Source organism: Triticum aestivum, chromosome 4A, assembly GCF_018294505.1.
Source record: "Triticum aestivum cultivar Chinese Spring chromosome 4A, IWGSC CS RefSeq v2.1, whole genome shotgun sequence".
NCBI classification, from domain to species: Eukaryota; Viridiplantae; Streptophyta; class Magnoliopsida; order Poales; family Poaceae; genus Triticum; species Triticum aestivum.
In genome coordinates, this window is record NC_057803.1 from 717,772,929 (window position 1) to 717,794,947 (window position 22,019).

At 47.6% G+C, this 22,019-nt stretch overlaps 1 protein-coding gene across 1 annotated transcript; it reads right to left on the reverse strand.

Moving 5' to 3' along the window:
* Positions 1-337: 337 nt before the first annotated feature.
* On the reverse strand, positions 338-15,020 carry LOC123088314 (uncharacterized). Its single transcript, XM_044510507.1, has 7 exons — positions 14,901-15,020; positions 14,654-14,707; positions 14,495-14,560; positions 11,649-11,783; positions 2,004-2,129; positions 905-1,017; positions 338-824 (listed from the first exon to the last, which is right to left on the reverse strand). Exons 5-7 carry the CDS (start codon positions 2,118-2,120, stop codon positions 647-649), a joined length of 408 nt encoding a protein of 135 aa, XP_044366442.1. The 5' UTR covers positions 2,121-2,129; positions 11,649-11,783; positions 14,495-14,560; positions 14,654-14,707; positions 14,901-15,020; the 3' UTR covers positions 338-646.
* Positions 15,021-22,019: the final 6,999 nt, after the last annotated feature.

Consider the following 22,019-nt stretch of genomic DNA (forward strand, 5'->3'; position numbering starts at 1 on the left):
AGCTTCACTTGTATGAAAATTCTGAAGCCGACATGGCGGTTCTAAGAGACGTGCAGGCCTTGAATTCTCTTGTCACAATTAACACATCATTGGATGCATTGTACTTGGAGCTAAGCAGCTGCATAAGCAAAATAGAGCTTTCTTCAGAATATACATCAAATTTGAGTCCAGCTGCTGAAAATGCAACTAGAGTATCAACTAAATGAGACAGGTCAAAACAGGCAACTGCTTCGCCTCGAGAAAATTACGAATTAGATCACCTCGCTTCAATTCGGTACAAAATAACAATGGGAAATTAAACATCAGTTCAGAAGGTATCTATAGCAAATGCCAAACAGATGCAAATACCACAGCTGTTATTCAAAAGATATACTATATAGCAACATCCAGCATCCACTGAAAAATCATCACACAGCCAACACCCCCAGACCAATATACAACACTGCAGTTCAAAACTTGCTAAAAGCCGGCACGCCAAAATTCAGCTAGAACCTAAGGTCTACTCGAGCAGTCTAAAGTACTATCCAGACAGAAAAAGGTTTATCCGGCGAGATTATAGTCATTCCAAGGTAAAAACGCAGAGCATGGAGTTGCAATTGTCCTCCGAACTATCAACATTCAAATTTCACAGAATTTTGATAATCGATCAATCAATCAGGACAATGTCCTCCGAGAAGATGTCTGGTGTTATGCAGTAAAGTCCACCCTTGTCGACGATCTGGTTTATGATGATCACAAGTTCAGCATTATAGGCCTTCAGCTTCTTCTGGATATATCGCCCATCTCCTGTTTCTGCCTTCTTCAGCTTCATGAGGCAAGCATACCTAAAACAAGACTCAGGTAGTATTAAAGCAAAATCCAAGAACGTAACAGCATGTGGAAATAAGAACGCAGCGGTTATTACCTCCTCCGTAAGAACATCATCCTGTTGTGAATGGTGTTCAGGCCGCGGTTCAGAGCTCGCACATCAGGAGTTTCACCCTCTAACTCATCAGACAGTCCAAAAAAGCCAAGCTCCTAGGAAACAACAATGTATTCAGGAATTGAAGTTCAAGCAAATCACACACTGGCCAGAACTCTATTCTTGCAATTTGACTGATTTGACGAGATAGTCTTGTTCATCAGTTGTGACACATTTCTAAAAATATATTAGTTTACAAGGAAATAACTTATAACGACCCATCTACACTTAATACCCATGGATGGATAGGAGTAATGCAACCAAGGCCTAAGTCCCTGACTATCTACTAATGATAGATACAGATAGCTAGATATATGCATACCACATACAGCATATAATGCTCAAACAAATCCATCATAATTGCATTATTATCTATATAAAAAATTACCTGGTACAAACCAACTCCAGAATAGCACAAACCACAAAGAAAACAAGAATGGGTCACACTGACAAACTGCTTTCCCACCTGATACTGCAACCAGAGTCCAGAAGTAGATTTGTCTAGGAGCATTTGTCCGCTCTACCGAGTTTAATTGTCTAGTAAGTGTCAGGGCTGGAATGTCAACTATTAAGATGGAGTAGCTCTGATTATAATCTAGCAAGGACAACAACCAGCCTCTATGAACAAATATGCAACGCACAGAACTGAGCAGACAAAAACAACTAATTTAGGCAATACAAGGTGGCTATATGCATCTGGAACCAGAATGTTCAGATGCTACAAATGCCTTTACTGCCAGGCAATAGCATCAATTAAGCATTCAACAATCATCTTTGGGATCAAGATAACATCCAAACTAGTACATATTAAAGCCAGCAGAAAAACAATCATCTGAATGGCAGTGTGCCAACTACTTTGGCGTATTATTGAAACAGAACACATCGATGAAACACTAAGTACTGAGAAGCATGAAAACGGGTGGCTCTAGTCTAATGATGCACCCACATTTTATTAAACTGGAATCCGTTAAGAGTAGAACATTTACACGGCAGACAAGTAAATTGCCCTACCGCATTGCTTCCAAAAGAATAATCTGTTTACCTCCTTCTTAACAAGGCCGGTCAGGAAGTTGATACGCCCTCGATCTTCCCTTATTTCCAAGTCAATCTCCTGTATCTTCTCGTCCCACGCTGACTGATGGACATGCTGGGGGATCATCCGTTGATGCTAAAAAAACTGGCAATTAGTGACTATAAAAATTGCAAAAATTATAATATTCTGCTTAATCAAACAGAAATATGCTATCAGCTCTACACCAAAACGGGAAAGAGAAAGCCACAGCCCTGCATAAATTTGTAAACCAACTAATGAACTCCAAATAGATAAAATATAACCAGCTTGCAGCTTGATTTCGACTACCAAATAGATATAACCAGTTTTCCATCCAGAAATTTCGACTACCAAATAGATATAACCAGTTTTCCATCCAGAAATTAGGTTTCGAAGGCATGGGGCGAGGGAAATGCGTGCGCTTATAGAGAATAGAATGGAGAGGCACCTGGGCAGGCGCCGGGTAGTCCCGAAGAAAGCGTGCGCGTCGCCCGCCGGGGGGCAGGTCCCCATCAGCCATCGCTCGATCTCCGGTGGGCAGCGGCGACACGAGGGGGAGACGAGACGAGAGAGCGGCGACCCGATCTAGGGTTCTAGGCCGTGGATGCAGAGTCAGGTCGGGTCAGGCTGGTGGTGGGCTGGTTGCGGAAGTGCTGGGCCGGGCTTTTATTCCTGGTGTTTCTAGTAGTAGTATATCTCTTCAGGAATACTTGTCACCCGATTTTTACCAAGTCAACAATTTATCAAAGCTCTCATTCAATTCTTTTATACTATACACTACTCCCTTCGTCGGTGAAGAGTGTGCATCTAGAAATTTTAGGACAAATTATGGACTTGAGTAAAAAATGCATCAAAAAGGTACAAGTCATTATCTCTCTCCTCTTTAATTACCCAAGCCCCAATGACCTAAGGCTAGTCATAGTGGGAAGTAACTTAGAGTAGTAACATATATATGTTACTACGTTTATAATGGATAGTAACATAAGTTTAGTGTCATGCAAGACTTTATTTATTTGATTATAGACACATTTTGCATTGGAGTGCGTTATGTTACAGTAACATATTATGTTACCACAAGCATCTCTCTCCTCATTAACTCTTTGCCACATAAGCATATTTGTCTTGGGATGCGTTATATTACTAGCTAAGTTACTCCCACTATGGCTAGCCTAAGTGCATGTAGAAATTAAGAAGACCATGTGTAGCTATTGGTCTTGATTACTGTGTGATGAGAGAGAAGTATTTTTTTCCTACTTTAAAGTGCATTGGGAAGATAGAAGTACATTCTTTTATGGACACATTTTGAAACTAGATGTACACTCTTCACTAGATGAGTATGCTTTCTAATTTTTAAATCCTCACAATGAATTGAGGTCTTCAGTTTAGAACTTGGTCACGTAATTTTGGTCGGGTCAATAATTTCTCAAGAAGCTCCCCCATTTAATTATTTTAATTCATCATATTCCCTAATTTTCAAGCTCTTTTATTCTATATTCAATTTTAACTTTGGTTTACCATTTTGATCAGGGCAACGATTTTTCAAATCAATCAACACCAACCGGCTAAAAGAACATATCAACCCCGTGCATCAGCTTACCACCTAGAAAAAAGAAGCGCCATCATGTAATGATACTATAGCATCAATATAGTACATGTAGCCACGATGCAGTATGAGTTGATTAGCGCATAACACAGAATCACACAATGAAAGACCCATCAAATAACCGCCTTACAAATAAACATAAAACACACTCAATTGTCTCCCCCATCCGCCAAACTAAATATTCCATCGGTTCCAAAATACAAGGGGTATTAGTTCTTTGGAAAGTCAAATTTCTTTAATTTTGACCAAGTTTAGAGGCAAAAATATCGACATCCATAATATTAAGTCAAAAAAATTATGAAAATTCATTTAATGATGAATCTAATAACACCAATTTGATATTATGAATTTTGATATATTTCTTCATAAATTTGATTAAACTTAAAGAGGTTGGATTTTTAAAAAAGTAATACACCTTATATTTTAACGAAATGGGTAATTTTTATTAAGAATCTCAACAACATCAACAGCGCGTCAAAGCGCGCCCAACCCTTCTAGTGTGCAATAATTAGGGCACATCTAGATGTGCCCTGGACTCACCCTATTTTGGTTTGGCTTCCAGCTAGTCCCAACTTCGAAAAATGGGAAAATATGATGGGAAAAGACTATTTGGCTGGGTGACGCGGAGAAAAATAATAATGTGGTATCCACTTACTGCTGGAAGTGGTGGTGATTTTACACCCAACTCCACGATGACTCGGAGGCTTCAAGAACTGCTTCGTTCCTAGCCTTCTTGAACCGGAACAGGTCTTGAGAGGTGACCGGGAGGCGATTTTCTACCTCCGCTCTCCAGAGTCCCTCCCGTATGCCGCTCCAAAGGTGGGGGTGGCCGGGGACCCCTGTGATTCTCTCCAGTAAGGAGATAGGATAGGGTACTTCCTTTCTGAGATGTTGCATTAATGGAGGAGACGACGCCACATCCGAATAATTTGCCTTTGCTTTTCCTCCATCCCGTTGGTGCTCTAATCGATGGTGTCGGGCGAGCAGGTGGCTTGGTGCTCTTGCTGGTCTTCAGATCCGGCGAGATTTGTGTCTATAGGTCAGCGCTCAGCACTCCTTTGGGTGACATTGGCATCGGTTGTTGCAGTTGTGTTCAGTGTCTTGAAGTGGGGTGTGTGGATGGTCAGACGGCGATGTTCCTTTTCTTCAACCGTGTTGGATGAAGTTGATGGCGTCGAGATCTAGTGCACATGGGAAGAGCCCGAGCCGACGCGCCACAAAGCCTCAGACTTGTCACAAGCGACGGTTCGATTCATCGGCTCGAAAAGCATCCTTGTATGCAAAAGGTGCTCCCTCAGATCTAAGTATGGTGGTCATTCTCCTTTTTCTCTAGCGATGCCGGAGGACGATGGTGGGCAACAATTCAGCGAGTCACAAAGGTTCTCCACTTGTGGAATTGTAGTGTTACTGGTTGCGGGATCTTTGTGCAAATATGTAAGACACCTATGTATTTCTATTGCGTTGAACACATATGTACTCTCTGTAATACGTTTATCTAAAGAAATATATGTGGTTATTTCTAAAAAAACTTCATAACGACTCTTTGAACTAGAGTTTTTTGAGCAACCCCTGAAGAGCTTCAGGGAAAATAAAGAGTTGTAACCAAATTCTAGTTTTTGTGGAGTGAGACATCATGGATCTACCTCGTTTGGATTACATTTTTAGAGCGAAGTTGAATTTTAGCGGGAGCAATTCCAAACAAGTCCTAAGAAGTAGGCATCGATGAGATGTATAAGAAACATATGGATCAGAAAATTGTCGAACTGGCAGGTAACAAGCATATGGACCCTTCATGATAAGGAAATGAATAACCCTCACAAAAAGAATCCGCCCTTACGCTATGCTCGGTTGCATAGGGATCGGTCGGGACCACCCCGGCTAGGGATAAATCACTCCATACGCTTAAAAATGTGTTCGGTTAATCCTACTGTGATCCCATCTACGATAAGGTACTTCCTCCCTACTCCTTTCCATCTCTATCTTGGTTAGGGCAAATAATGTGGATGTACTTGGTTCTTGGTTATTTAGAATGTTTAGAGGGCATTTGAATTAAACATAATAAATGTAATGTGCATAAATTAAAATGTATGAATTATATTTGCACTGAAGGATGATTAGTCTACAGCGGGTGTAATGTTCTTCCGTAGCCTTTAGCTCCTTTTTGAAGGACGAAAAAAGGAATATCTAGAGCTTCATGTAACTCATCGGCTGTGTTGCATAGTAATTAACATCGAATCCATTAATTAAAATTTCCAACAGTATTTAACTCTTATTGCAGTTATTCATGTAGAACAACAATCAGTCAAAATATCATCTTAAATCGTTTTCTCAGGGAATATCTTATCCTAACCTGCAGGATCAATAAATCAAACCCATCCCAATTCACATCATTTATCTCCAATGGGTAAAAATTACTCCCTCCATACCATAATATAATACTCCCTCTGTCCCATAATATAAGATGTTTTTGCAAGCTAAACTAGCTTGCAAAAAGGTCTAACATTGTGGGACGGAGGGAGTAGCATTTTTTACACTAGTCTAGTGTCAGAAACATTCTTATATTATGGAACGGAGAGAGTAGTACATATTTTCACATGATAGAATTTCTTGGCATTGCACTATTTTAGAGTGTCTTATCTTCTTTCATGTTAATTAAGTTATTGTGATGTTGTCATAGTGGCTTAGCTGATCTACGTGGTTAATTTAATTTGCAGAAGATGGGAGTAATTTGCTAAATATGTTTTCTTCAAGGTGAAGGTATTTTCTTTATGATGCCTCTGTTTTCATGTATTTCAGAAAAGTTAACATATGTGACTGCTTGCATGTAGTGAAGATAACAGTTTTATTATCCGGAGGAAGGCCATAATGGGCTTTGCTTCTTCAGATACAATCAAGACACCCACATTCATAGCGTTTTGTGCATATTTTTTTTTCTAGTTACCATATTGATCTGATATTAATACCTAATGAAGTTGGATGCAGTGATGAACTAACTAAAAAATTTATTATCTTGTTTGACAGACCTTAAGAATGTATGTTTCATTCCATTACTGCATTCTTTTTGTGGAAAATTAAGGTGAGCAGCACTGTGTACTGCTTGCAAAATCTCATTTGGGCCTTACTTTTGTCTGCGTGATGACATTAGGAATTAACTGCTTGCTCTGCATATTTGTGTTGTTGGTGCAGCTTACAATCTGTTTGTGCACTCATCATTTTTCCTTGTGTTATCTATACAAGGTTGAACATCATACGTCTTGGGTGACAAAATGGTTGTACAAATTCCGTTGTGCAAGTTAACTCAAACCATGATATGTTTGCAAACACCGCTGCACTTGGACACAGAGCCGGCAACTACAAACTCAATAGATATGGATTGCCCAGGTAAAACCTTTGGCATGGCCGTTTCGTTCTGGCACGATCATTGATGACTGTGGGCAGACTCTCCTTTCGTTATCCTATACTCTACTCTTTCGCCACTGAACAAACCTGCACCGTGGCATCCCAATACGACCAAGGTACTTTGGAGTATTATCTCGTACAGCACAGCAATGACTAGAGGAATTACTACCAAAATTCAGTACTCCCTCCGTTCCTAAATATAAGTCTTTGTAGAGATTTCACTATGGACAACATACAAAGCAAAATGAGTGAATCTACACTCTAGAATGCATCTATATACATCCGTATGTGGTTCATAGTGAAATCTCTACAAAGACTTATATTTAGGAACGGAGGGAGTAGTTTCTTGTGCAGAATATTCGAGGCCTTGATAATAAATAAATAAATAAATAGCTAAAGAGATGTGGACAAAGATCTTTGTGTTGTTCTTGTTAAGAACCTAGCTTCCGTTTTCTGGTTATACCTTTTTTTTTTATGTTTTGAGACCGGGAGATTGTGCATGGATCTGTGTACAGCCGTGTTCCTTGCCAACGTGAAGGTTAATTAATCCCATCTTTGCCGGAGGTCTCATGGAAGATTTGGACTACCGCCACTTGACATGGCTGATCCACTTCGATCCCTCCCATAACCGACGAGGTTTTCAACATGAGGATTATACGACGACTAAAGAGGGTAAACTGATTCATGGCCTTAATGAAAACAATCGCAAAAAAAAAACGAGGAATTTACCTGGTACGAAAATTTGGCTTCCTCACAGCAAACCGATGATGCACGGCGATCACTTGTCAACCACGAGTTGGATCCGACGTCGTGCTTCAGTCATGGCCAGGATCGACGACACCGGATAGATCGATCCACCGGCCCAGCCATACGTCGACACCGGCGGAGCGCTTCGCCGGCCGCGACTTTCGATCCGGCGACGTGCACCGACGACGGCCCAGGATTACATCGACACGTCCGGCGGTGTGCTGTGCCTGGACGACGGCGACGTCACACGTCGGATCCAGCGCAGGCATGCGTCGGGTGGCCTGGTCGGCCCGGCGGCGGGCAGGCGCCGCCGACGGGGGTGCCCGGCGGCGAGGTTTGGTAGAGCCATGGGCAGAGGAGGAAACGGAGAAAGGATAGGAGAGCCTCGCGGCTTGCGTGCGCATCTGGCGTGCGTGACCTCCGTGGAGATAGCCTGTTTTGTTTTGTGTGGCGTCTGTTATCAGCACGGAGTAGGAAACAACTTGTTTGCGCAGCTGGCTCGCGCCTGCCTGATCGTTCCGGCCGGAATTCATTAACTTTCGTATTAAATGCCTGGTACCGAGGCCAGATCTGGGCGGACGGCCAGAAAAGTCGCACCCGTGCCCGACACGGCCCACGAGTTTTGGTCCCTTTCGGTGCCATGATACAGACCCCGCGCCCCACCTGCCTTTGTTTATCACACCGGGACGGACGGCAGAAGAATCCTATGCGCTGCGTGCATGCCATGCCATTGCGATGCTAAACAAAATACTCCCTAGATTTCATAATATAAGAACGTTTTTGACACAAATGAGACAAGGGACCTGAGCATCTACGGCCGCAGGTCCGGCCCTACAAACGTCCGCGAACCATGACCGGTCACTCTTCATTTGCCACTTGGAACATCCACGAATCATGACCCTCATTTTTGTTGTCTCTGTAAACGTCTCATGTATATCCATGCAACTCATGCAATGTACTCCCTCCATTTCTACAAAGACTTGTATTTAAGAACAGAGAGTAAAACATAAAAATACGTAGATCAACACATTTAGCAACAAACGTACATAATTCGGGCATCAATCACGCAGTACCAGTCATAGGTAGGACAACCAACAGAACAAGTGTTCATCGCCGGACAATACTAACTAAACATTAAAAAAACACAGAAAAAACGAAGAGACGAAGAAGGGCGGAGGAAACCGCCATCTCCTCGTCGTCCACTTCCCCTTGTGGTTGACGGTGCAATTGTACCTCTTTGTGTAGGCGTCGACGGCCGGAGGTGCGTCATTGTCGAAGCTGGAGCCGTCTGTGAGGTCTGGGTCCTCGTCGAAGGAGAGGTTGCCGGTCATTCTTCGAATCATGCTGTCCCGGGCCTCGGCCAGACAAGCCGCCTGAGCCATAGCCTCGCGTTTCGATCGCCCGATGGCGAGCCGGCGTGTTTGGCGTTTTTGTGGCGGAGCCACCTCGCATCCGTCTCTGACATTGTGAGGGAGAGCCGAAGGACCGTCGCGAGGATCTGGTCCTCCAAATCCACCAGTGTGCGCCCAATGCCTCCCTGCTGCTGCCCTTTCCCTCGCCCGTTACCGCTCACTGCGTGTGACTCACACCTCTAATTTGGGCGTCAATGTCCTTGTCGGCGCCGGCGCACGCAGGAGGACCCAGTGATGCCATTGGGAGTTGGTACAACATACGGAGAGGGACGCAGGGGCGGCGCACCTGGAGGGGCGCAGAGCAGCCGAAACTATGCGAAGAACACAAGGGGCCGGCGACGTTGCTTGCACAGGGTTGTCGGGCGATGGGGGACGGCGTGGAACCAGAGCTTACGCTGTCGCCCCGGTCCAACCACGACCAATGCGATGCGACGCGGAGGGCAAGCTCCTCCACGTCATCGGGCTTCGCGTCCCGCAGCATGAACAACAGTCCACGAGGTCCTAGCCGTCAGATCCGCAACCAAACCGTGTGCGGCCACGGGATCCTACACATACCCGCCCCAGATTTGGGCTGCGTTTGTAGGTTGCCGGTCAGCCCAAACGTGAGCCGCCGGTTTGGCAAGCCAGCGACCGGCCGTCCGTCTGGACAGTTTGGGGAGCCCGGCAGCAGCAGCGGTCCACACCCCGCGCTGTAGCACCGCTCCCTCCCTCCTCACCCCGCGCTGGACCGGCAGCACCACCGCAGATGGATTTAACCGACTGCTCGGCCACCAAGGGCTCCACCCCAGGCGACAACGGTAATACAGTATTCTCAGAAGGTAACCCCCAAATCGCCCCCATCTACAGTATGTTCTACTACTAATATATGTATGCTCAAGTTTGTCTCCCTGAATTTCCTCCGAAATCTGAAGGCAAGTGGGTGATCTAGTCGTTCCAGCAGGCCCCTGTTTTCAGTTCAACATGATGGTCAGTCAATGAATGGAATTGGTTCTCATATTGACAGTTCTGTGTCTCCCACTCTCGACATACTATACTTTTTTAGTTTAGTTTCATTGAGGCCAGCAAACTGAGACATGGAAAGACGTGCTCATCTAACTGAGGATGTCTGACTCTCGTAGAGTACCATTCTGAATTTGTACACCAGCAGTTTGGCAAGGATCAACAACCAAGCTTGTCCCACTTGGATGTTCAGTTCAGGAAGCCCGGCCAGATGCTCTGTAGGACTCGACGCGGTCCCCCAGGGTCTCTTCTCTACAGGCCTCAAGGCAGGTCCACCCTAGCTTCTCAAGTTTCTCTCAACTATAAACAAGGTTTTCTTCCACCTCCGTATCCATGTGCTCCCTCTGTAAAGAAATATAAGGCCATTATATTTCTTTACAGGAGTAATTTGGAGAGAAAATTAAGTTTCATCCAAGTTAAGCACGGAAAAGCAGGGGTGAAGGACACGCATCGAGCAGCATTTGGAGATATGGTGAAGTAACATTGGCTCATTTAAAATTTTACACTTCATGTCACAAACTACATGCTCACTGGTATGGATACATGCAAAGTGTTACAATTCTAGGAATGTGAATCTCTATTAGGCCTTGGTCAATTTGTCAGCCCACCATTCAAACTTGGATTCTACAACTAGTAATATCATAAAAGGCAAATGGACGCTGAATTCTAGTATGTTTTCAAGTGAACTGAAGGTTATTCATCCTTCCTTTTTAGGCAATGCCAACTAGTTCATACATTTTGTTTATGCCATATGTAAAATGTGGACGACACATCCTCAAAAAAGAAAATGTGAACAGCAAATTTGTGATGCGTGCGCTATTTTAAGGCAGTTGTTGGAGCAGTTGTGCCTATTATATGGCTGCTGTTGGACACGCCACTTTTTCGTGCCCAAAAAAAAGCAAGTTTTGGTGCCCAAATTTTGTACTCCAACCACTTTTGGTGACCTAAAATAGGGCTGCTATTAGAGATGCTCTCAGTTCAACAGAGTGGCTTACTGCAATATATCGTGTGTGCCTCTACTGCGCGTTGAAATTAGTAAATAATTAGCTCGGAGTGCTGGGATGACAAGGGATATCTGATTTACATGCCCTACCTGCACCATGTGCTCTCTTTGGGCAAGCAATGCAGCCTCATAATAGATCGCTTCCATAATGACCACCAAGAAAATCATCTTTGCCCATCACGATACTCGTCTTCAGCTAATGTCATCTTCGTTGTGTGCATCTGTACCGAAAACCACATTACAACCCTATTTCAACTGCTAAACATTGTGTTTGTCCACTAACATTTTCTAGGAAGCTTGTATCATCTTCTACAGTGTGTTGCAGAACAGAACATCTAAGCTTTTGCAATAAATTTGCAGAAACACTTCATGAACCAATAAATGAGTATAGCTCAGATGACAAACTTAGACAAACTTAAACCATTAATAAAAAGAAAGAAATCAGTAGGATTTACGGATTATAATAAGCTCACCTGAGGATTTGAAGGATAAGTGGGATAGAGGCTGCTACTTTGTGAACTGATTGAAGACGGTAAGAATTTGGCACAGGCGATGTTGCCATAACAGCAGTGTAAACGGCCTATGTGATGGGCAATATAATAGGGTTTCTGAAACGTGACAGAAATCATAATGAGACTCCATCTTACTAGAAATTCAGTAAGCATTTCTGGTAAACTCCATCAATGACGGTAGTCCAGACTGCAAATATATGGAACAAAACTACTTCATGGTAAAAAACAGGATAACTAGATATGTACCAGACCAAAGCAATAATAAGAACGCCACGTGAATCCACGTATCTCAAAGCAACCACTCCCATCTTGTTCCCTATCGGGACATCACATATGTTCCTCATATTGTTGGTGCTTCAAGATTGCTGATTATAATTCTCTATTTTGTTGGGATCTTATCGTGAGAGAACATAGTTATTAAAGTTTTGTTATGCATACTCTCATGGGATTGTTATAATTTGATCATGGACTAAATTCCTATATATAAACAATGCAATGGTAAGTGAAGGGTTTGCCAAAGCCGTGGGTCCGATCCTCCTTGCCGCACTGTGATTGTTTTTGTCCTCCAAGCGTGACTACCACACAAAAAATATAATCAGCAGCATGGGGAGTCAACCGCACGACCTTGGGCTAAGGTGTCTTCGACTTTTCTAGTAAACCATGAGCCATTGTGTGATCCATTAGGCATACAGGGTCTATTTGACATGGCCTTAACGTTTAAATTCAAAATAAAAATAAAAGATGAGCGGTCACAAAAAAAATCAGGAGGCAGGGGAATTTCCGGTAACTGGTCGGTTACCGGAGAAAAGAACCTTGACTCAACCCCATCTTGAGCTTCAATTGAGACACGAAGAAGTCCTTGGGGGTTGTCAATTAGTAATTTACTCAATACACAGGCAGCTTTAATCCATGGTCTATCTGAAGGAGTTCAATAGATTCCCTGACTTCGGGCACTGAAGGTTCTACAGAAGAGGACATATCCAATGTTGAAGGCCAGGAGCCTTCAGAAATACAGAAATGGTCTGCAGATTTCCCAGACATGCTTGATGTTTTGCTAGCTGAGAGAAAAGTGGATGAAACGCTAGATGCACTAGATGAAGCGGAGGGAGTTGCTGCAGACCGGACACAAACTCTAACTACAGCTGAAATTTCGGCTTTGAGAAGTGCCGTCTCTGATAATCGTCAAAAGCTGACAGACCAGCTTGCTGAAGCTGCTTGTCAGTCTTCTACTCGTGGCATTGAGCTCCGTGCTGCCGCTTCTGCTCTAAAAAGGCTTGGTGATGGCCCTCAAGCTCACAGTCTGTTACTCGGTGCACATTATCAAAGGCTTCAATGTAATTTGCAAACTATACATCCGTCAAGCACTTCATATGGTGGGGCATACACTGCTGCACTTGCTCAACAAGTTATTTCATTTGTAGCTCAGGCGCTCAGTGATTCAGTGGAAGTTTTTGGTGATGAGTCATGTTATGCATCTGAGCTGGTTACATGGGCTACCCAGCAGGTCTTGTCCTTTGCACTCCTGGTAAAGAGGCATGTGTTGTCTTCTTGTGCAGCCGCTGGAGGCTTGAGAGCAGCTGCAAAATGTGTTCAAATATCAATTGGCCATTGTTCCTTGCTGGAAGCTCGTGGTCTATCTGTTTCTGCTGTCCTCCTGAAGCAGTTCAAGCCCAGTCTTGAGCAAGCATTAGATGCTAACTTGAGGAGAATCAAAGAGAGTACTGCTGCACTCGCGGCAGCTGATAACTCACTTATCCCCCAAATGGTATTCACCCATTAGCTAGATCTTCTGTTGCTAATTTGGCACTTCAGCCAAAGCTCTCAAGGAGTGCACATCGTTTCAATTCTATGGTTCAGGTAACTATTGATCCATTTTGATTGAGCAAAATGAATGAATCTTTCCTTCTTGCTGTTTTCATCAAAATGGTAGTGAGTAGTGACCTATCCTTCTTGGCATGCTTGGTACTGCAAAATATGGCATAATAATATTGTGTGTTCTACACTACACAACAACCTCTAGGTCCATCTCGATCCTTTCAATTACAGCCACTTGAACTTGTTAGGTGTTTGTGAGAGGTGGGAAATAGTTGAGATATGAGTTGGGAACTTGGGATACCATAGAAGGGTTTTGTGTAGGGGATTTTCATCTTCTGTATGGTTGCTTGCTATTTCACTGGGACAGTGGCATGACATTTTGTGCTAAAAATGACCCTTTTTGGAATCATGGCAAGCATCAATAATGTATGATTTACACTAATGTGATGCAACAGTACGAACATCAATCTCAACGAACTATTGAAACCAGATATTTTAAACCCTAAGCCCAATCAAAGGTGGATTTGGTCCAACATGGCGCTCATGTGGCAGTTGTTCTCCTGTGTGGCATCCATGTGGACTTACCCACAAATGCTTGAGTTTCATAGAACACTTTGGCCAGTGGCATGGTAAGCCAGCATCCTTGAACTTGTTTAGAGTTCGATGCCGCATGCCAAGTAACCGCCTCAGACCTCACCCCTCCACCTAACAGCCATCGCTGGTAGACCCTGGACAGCTGGTGAACCTCACCCCTCCACCTAATGGCCAACTGCTAAAACATTGGGTTTGTCCAATAACATTTTCTAGGAAGCTTGCATCATCTCTTACAGTGTGCTTAATGAGTTGCAGAACAGAACATCTAAGCTTTTGCAATAAATCACAGAAATACTTCATGAACCAATGAATGGGTATAGCTAAGATGACAAACTTCGACAAGCTTAAAGCATTAATAAACTGAAAGAAATCAGCATGATAGAGTATTATATGCCCACCTGAGGATCTGAAGGACCAGCAGGATAGAGGCTGCTACTTTGTGAAGCTCTTGGGCATAATGGATTCTGAAGGTTCATACGCAACCCATTATCAGATTTGCTTGGCAAGTGTACACAAATATAACCACTGTGATTTTCAGTGATCCGACAAAATCTGACCTGAAGATCATTCAGCTCTTCCCTCAGTGTCGGGAGATACTCGAGTAAAATGTTCTGCATTAAAGTATAAGTGATACTAAGTTATTGGAGCATTTGCAAGGACCTGGACTAATAAGCAGACATTGCAACTTACAATTCATAAATCATAAGAAATGGCAGTAAAACCAGTATGGATATCAGGTGCACACGCCACGGTTTTATGCAAAAGAACAGAGGAGTGAGAAAGTAGGACTTGCCAAGACCTTTCCTGATGGAAGTAGCGGCGTTGACAGCAGCGCGAAAGTGGATGATGGAGGAAGCTGCAGTTGATGAGGATGATGTCCTTACAGCCCCCCCAGCGGCTCCGATCATCATTGAAGAAGCTAGGTCATGGATGAGTGGCACTGTGGAGAGATACTGTCACAATTAAGAGAGAGACATATCATATATTTGCAAAAATATACTGCTCCTATCACAATTCCTTCATTCTCTGTCACAATTCCCTCATATATGTGGACTGTGGCGTGTGTTTTTTGGGTTTAGGGCTTGTTGTGCTTTGCCCTCAGCTGTGACCCTATCTTGTACTATTTGTTCCTGTGGACCTCCGTGTGTGTGTGTTTGTGTGTTGGATCTTGTTGGATGCTTGTTGTGCGGTTGGCTTTATAATATAAAGCGGGGCGAAAGCCTTTTTCGGTGTAAGCTTTATAAATCTTTCATACATAAGGGTGGAGGAAACACATAACTGGAATTAGTAATTACTGCACATAAGTCAAGAATTGATAACATAGCTCGCGCGTACCGACGAAAGCGTCATCTAAACTCACAGTTCATGGCAGGATGTAGAAAAATAAATTTGTATTTCTGGCAATTAAGTCTCTTTCCGACAAGTTTCACCTCTCGTTGGCGTTCCGGAGCTCCGCCCGGGGCTGGTGGCCGCCTGCGCTCTTCCCACGCCGTGGCACGAACCCTAGGGGAACCCCTCCTCCGGTACTCGGGGGTTCCGTGGGCGGCGGCACCTTCGCCGGTCTGCCCGACCGGCGCCCCCGCTGGGCTGCAGGCAAATTTGAGGAACCAGTGAACGCAGGCCGGGGCGGAGCTAGCAGGGGAGGAGGGGGGGAGCGGGAGCACCTGAAGCGGCAGACAGATGGGCCGGAACCCGGAGCCGGGGGACGCGCGCGGGGGAGCGGCCGGGAACGCACGGGACGAGCTGCGCCTCGGCGAGGTGGGGTGGGGTGGGGAGCAGAGCATGGAGACCTGGAGTGGTGTGCACTGTGAAAACGGCCCGGCAGTGGAGTCTTGGGCTCTCTGGGAGCACGGCTGCGGAACGATTCTAAAAAAACAAAATGAAACGAGGATTTATTTTCCTCAGGGATTATTATTTGATGATTAATTTTGCATTAACTTTTTTTTGCAAATATTATTACTTTTGGATGGATTATGCTCACAGCCGTTCTGGTATCAAATAGTCTTTCTCTACGTCCCGTCCCCCCCCCCCCCCCCCTCCATTTCGAGTACACACCAGTTGTGTGACAAACGGTGGCCAAGTACTAAGAGGGGATGCAGAATAGTCGCCGGCACTCACCGTCAACGTCGAGCATGGCCATAAGGGCATCTCCAGCCGTTGGCCCCCTAGGAGGGGCAAAAAATCGCCCCCTAAGAACGCACCGGCGCTAAACCGCGCACTGGGGGCGTGATGCCCCCAGTCGCGGCGCCCACGACGCAAAACGGTTCGAGTAAAAAAGGCAACACACGGCGCAAAACGACTCAAATTTAACGCAAACACGGCTAGTTCGTTCAAACTTAAGCATATTTTACAAAAAAAAAACTGCTGCGGGCTACCCCAGCCGTCTCCCTCGCCGCCCGCCCACGCGGTTCTACATGCCGAGGAGGCTGTAGAACCGCGTGTAGTCGCCGCCGCCGCCGCCGTCGTCGTCGTCGTCGTTGTCGCCGCCGCCGCCGCCGCCCCCGCCTAAACCTCCGCCGTCCCTGCTGCACCCCTCCCCCGGTTGGCGCGGCGGCGGGTTGGAAGGCCCGGGGGCGTCGTCATCGTCGCTGTCGAGGATCACGACGCCGTGCTCGTCCTCACGCCCACGCTTACGGGCGGCGATCTCCTCCAGGGCCCGGCACTGCCGTACCGTCTCGTTGCGGAGGTAGTCGTCCCGCGCCCACTACATGGCGTCCTCGCCGGAGAAGCCGCGCCGGGCTATCTCCTCGTACTCCGCGGGGAGGCCGGGCTCCGGCTTGGGCTCGACGAGGACGAAACGGCCGGTGGGTGGCGAGGCGTTGGCGCCGATACGGACGCCGGAGCTGCCGGTGCGCGCGGCGACCGGCGTGTCCTGGGGCTCCGGCTTGACGGGGCGGAGGCAGGGCGAGCCGCCGGACGAAGAGGAGGACCCCCCGGTCTCCATGCGCCTCGGGGTCCAGGAGCTTCCCCGGCGGCGTGAAAAGGAAGGGGGAGCGGGGTAGTCGAGGCGCGGCGTGTTGCCGCCCTCGATGTACTCGAGGACGGCCTCCAACGTGCGCCCTGGCACGCCCCACCACCGACGCCGGCCGGCGGAGTTCTGCCTGCCGGAGGGCACGACGCCGTTGGTGGCCTCGAGCTGCTGGGCGTGACGGCGGCGGAAGTACGGTTCCCACAGCGGGCTGTTGGGGACGTACCGTGGCCCCTCCCTCGCCGCACGCGGCAGGTTCGAGCGGATGCGCGCGATCTCCGCACGCCGCGCCGCGCCGGTGGGTATCGGGGGCACCGGTACGCCGCCCGCGCTGATCCTCCACGCCCCGGGCACCCGCATGTCCGGCGGGACCGGGTACTCGGCCTCGTAAAGGAGGCGAGCCTCGTCTTCGTGAAGATGGCGGCGGCCGAAGCCGTTCGCCGCCGCGCCGTCGCCTGGGAAGCGCTCGGCCATTGGTTTTGAACTAGAGACGGCGAAAGGGGAGGAGAGGAGAGGGAGAAACGACGGCGGGCGAGGAAGTGTGAGACGCCGGGTGCGCCGGGGCGGCATATATAGGCCGAGGCGCCGCCCACACGCGTGGCACCTTGCGTTAGCGTGGCGGGCGAGGCGAGGGCGAGGGACGCGCGTCGTCCGGCCTTCACTGCGCCGCCCGTGAGGCATCAATGGCGCAGGCTGACCAGCACGGCAGCGCGGCAGCTTTGGCATTGATTCGCCACGGGAAACGAGACGATGAGGACGACGAAGGGCCGAGAAGAAAGCCGTGTCACTGACGCCTCGGGCCCGCAGTTTTTTCGCGCCAAAAAAGTTCGCCCGGCGCCCCCGAGCGCCTCCCAGCGCGCCGGGTTCGGGCTGGGTCCGCCGGCGCTGTTTTCGGCCCAAGCCGGCGAAAACGGGCTCCTGGGGGCGCGACTGGGCCGTTTTTTGAGCGTCGGCGCGAAAAAAACGCCTGAAGAGGCCTTCTGGGGGCGCGGCTGAAGATGCCCTAAGACCGCGGCAGAGTAAACAAGGTTTGGAAAAAACAAAAGTAGATTGGCACTCGAACTCATCAAGGGTAACATTTTTCTAACATATCATTATAAAATCAAAAATGTTATGTTTGCCATTACAAATACTCCTATTCTTTCTTTCTTTTTCGGTGCGCCTTCCGTCTAATTCTCTCTCCACTGCGCCTAGTCTGCTCAACGGGGTGTAAACAGTGACAAGGTATTGTGAGACGTGGCAAAGCCATAGCTGACACTCAGCCCCTGTTCGGATGCTCTCCGCTCCACAACTGCAGCTCCCGAAGCTGAGGGAGCGGCAGCACAATTGCAGGGAGTGGCTCAAACCGAGCTTCTCGCCCGGGAGCGGAGTTTTGAGGCTGGAGAGGTTCCGAATAGGCACTCAATGTTGACAGAGGCGAAGAAGACCCGAAAAGACCACGTCGGGACTCATTTGGTTGCCTGATCCCCCCCCCCCGATCCCTTCCCTTTTCCAGGGCAGGAAAATCAAGCCCGACATTTGGATGACTCAATTTGCAGGGTGCGCCAGCCCGAACCCCTTTCTTTCCCCGGCCAGTGGACCCACGCCTCCGCACACTCGGAAATTTCTACCGCCTCATTCCTGTCGTACGACCACGCTCCATCGCCTCCTCGCGAAGTTCTGCCTTCCTTCACCTGTTGCCTTCCGTTCTTCTCCTCTCCCCCTCCCCTTTAGAGCATCTACATCCACTTGACAAATCTGATTCCTCAAATGCCCACAGACGCGACCGTGCGCGTCCGCAGACAGTGACCGATCATGCCTCAATTAGCCACTCTGCATCCGAGTCTCTCATATTTCAACCCCTAGATCCATACAAAGCATGCAAACACAAATCCTACATACTACATACTACATACTACCCTAGCTAATCTTCGTCGTCGGAGCTGTCCATGATGTCGGTGCCTGGCGCCGGGTGGACGGGCGCGTGGGAGGGCTCTGGCTCATCCTCCTCTTGCTCGACCTCATCCATGTAGGCGAGCATCTCCTACTCCTCCGCAACCTGCTGCGCCTCCATCTTCTGTCGGCGACGGCGTCTGGCCTCTGCAGTCGACTCCGAGCAGAGGGAATCGAGGATGGCCTGCTACTCCGCCTACAGATCTGCGTCGCCAGCGTCCCCCACATCCTCCTGCGGCTCCTCCTACTCCTCCTCAACCTCCTCCTCCTCCTCCGGATAAACTGCATCCGGAGGTAGCCCGATGGTGATCCGGGCTTCGCGCCTTGCCCCGATCTGCTCAAGGAGCTGCAGTCAGCGCTCCGGCATTAGAAATGGGTAGCTCCTCACCCGGAGGGGGGGGGGCATCGCTACTAATGGTGGCGAAAAGTGAGGGAAAGTGGCGGCGGATAGGCGGAGCAAAATGTGAAGGGGTAGGGTTTCGGTGCCAATGGTCAGCTTAAATAGCCGGGTTAGGCACTACGCGGCCCGCCGGAGCGGCGCCACGCAGGGACATTGGTTCGACGGAGGAGACGAGCCTCGGTCATCATGTTTACGGGCGATTTCGTGTGAGACCCCATCGTCAGTCCGACGTGGCGGACGCGCCTGGGCGCCTCATATCCGCCTCATATTTGGGCTGGATATTAGGGGTGTCGGTCAGCTTGAACGTTTGACGCTCGTTTGAAGCGCCTGACTAGGTCAAAATTCTATGACCAGTCAGTGACCGAGCAGGCCGTCTGCATCCTTGCAGCGGTGTAACACCCCTTCTCCCCGTTGTAATCTCTGCCTAAACATGGTGCTCAACTCCATATAATATTTCCCAATGATATTTGGTTATCCTATGATATTTGGTGCAGCCCCTTCCCGCCGCTCCACCTCCCGGACCCCGTCTTCCTCCTCCACCGCCATGGCTCCGACCTCCTCTCTGGCTGCTCCGAGGACGGCATTTACACAAACAACTAATCCACATCAAATCAGGCATGAGAGACAGCTTTTTGAGCAAAACAGAACAATATAATAAACATAGCATGACAGCAGCAAAGCATTTTCGTTAGTAATATAGAGAACCATCATCAGTAACGCCCGTCGCACAGATACGTTCGCTTCATAAGTGGCGCCTATGTCATAACCAAAAAGGATACCACCGAATGTAGGGAACACAAACCTAGGATCCTAACATTGGCCCCTTAGTACTGAAAGATCGCTAAATTAAACGTGATTTGTTATGCAAACTTCCTTGGTTTTGAAAAATGATTGGATCTAACATGCCGTGAATGAGTTTTGCACTAAGAAGGGTTTCGACTAGAATCTGGTTGAACACAAAAGGGGGGAAATAAAGCCACAACCCTCAGACAGGACTGTGCTATCAGTCGTACACCAAAAGGGGAAAAATAAAGCCACAACCCTGTAAGAACTTGCAAACCAACTAGTGAACTCCAAATAGATAAACAAGATATAACCAGCTTGCAGCTAAAATACCCACAAAATTTCATGTTCAACTTATGCTAAGTTTCAGGAGCATAGATATTACCAATTTCATAAGAAATCTAATGTGCAAAGATAGACAATTCAATTTCTGCTCTCACTTGCACAACAAATGTCCACATCAACTAGTTACAACAATAAAATTCGAAGGAATTTAATTTGTAGATAAAGCTTCATGATGTGCAACAAAGTAAACCCTCCTATTTTGAGTAGAAATTCTTCGATTTCGACTACCGACCCCTTCGTTTTTCAAGAAATAATGGATCTAACAACATGGGACAAGATTTCGACTTAGAATCCTTGGTTTTCCATTAAGAAATTCGGTTTCGAACTGAGAAAACATCCTAGTATTTGGATCCAAGCCAGCGGACAAAGATTTGTTTAAAATTGCGTTGGATTAATCGGGCATGGGGCGAGGGAAATGCATGTGCATCTTGAGATTAGAAGGGAGGGGCACCTGGGCAGGCGTGGGTAGTGTCGGAGAAGGCGTGCGCGTCGCCCGCCGGCGGGCAGGTCCCGGTCAGCCATCTCCTGTGGGGATCGCGGCGACACAAGGCGAAGACGCGGGATGAGAGCGGGGACCCGACGCGATCTAGGGTTCTGAGTGGCCCGTGGACGCAGGGTCGGGTCACGTACGCTGGCGGTGGTGGGCTGGCTGCGAAAGTGTTGGGCTGGCTTTATTCCTGTTGTTTCTACGTACTATTTGTTGGGGAGCGTTGCAGAAAATTAAAAATTTTCCTACGGTTTAACCAAGATCCATCTATGAGTTCATCTAAGCAATGAGTGATAGGAGTGCATCTACATACCCTTGTAGATCGCGAGCGGAAGCGTTCAAGAGAACGGGGATGATGGAGTCGTACTCGCTGTGATCCAAATCACCGATGACCAAGCGCTGAACGGACAGCACCTCCGCGTTCAACACACGTACGGAGCGGATGACGTCTCCTCCTTCTTGATCCAGCAAGGGGGAAGGAGAGCTTGAGTAAGAAGGCTCCAGCAGCAGCACGACGGCGTGGTGGTGGTGGAGATGCAGTAATCCGGCAGGGCTTCGCCAAGCAACTGCGGGAGGAGGAAGAGGTGTAGCAGGAGGAGGGAGGCGCCAAGACTCAGGGGTACGGCTGCCCTCCCTCCCCTCTCCTTTATATAGGCCCCCAGGGGCGGCGACCAGGGGGGTGGAGTGCCCCCCAAGGCAAGTGGTGCGCCCCCCCCCCACCCTAGGGTTTCCAACCCTAGGCGCAGGAGGGCCCAAGGGGGGGGGCACCAGCCCACTAGGGGCTGGTTCCCCTCCCACTTCAGCCCACGGGGCCCTCCGGGATAGGTGGCCCCACCCGGTTGAAGGAAATATGCCCTAGAGGCAATAATAAAGTTATTATTTATTTCCTTATTTCATGATAAATGTTTATTATTCATGCTATAATTGTATTAACCGGAAACATAATACATGTGTGAATACATAGACAAACATAGTGTCACTAGTATGCCTCTACTTGACTAGCTCATG

Bases quoted from the DNA above. Each gene is read 5' to 3' on its own strand.
- LOC123088314 (XM_044510507.1), bottom strand. From the start codon at position 2,120: ATGATCCCCCAGCATGTCCATCAGTCAGCGTGGGACGAGAAGATACAG. The intron at 1,018-2,003 runs GTAAACAGATTA...GTTGTTTCCTAG, and splicing joins CCGGCCTTGTTAAGAAGGAG to GAGCTTGGCTTTTTTGGACT. The intron at 825-904 runs GTAATAACCGCT...GTCTTGTTTTAG, and splicing joins ATGATGTTCTTACGGAGGAG to GTATGCTTGCCTCATGAAGC.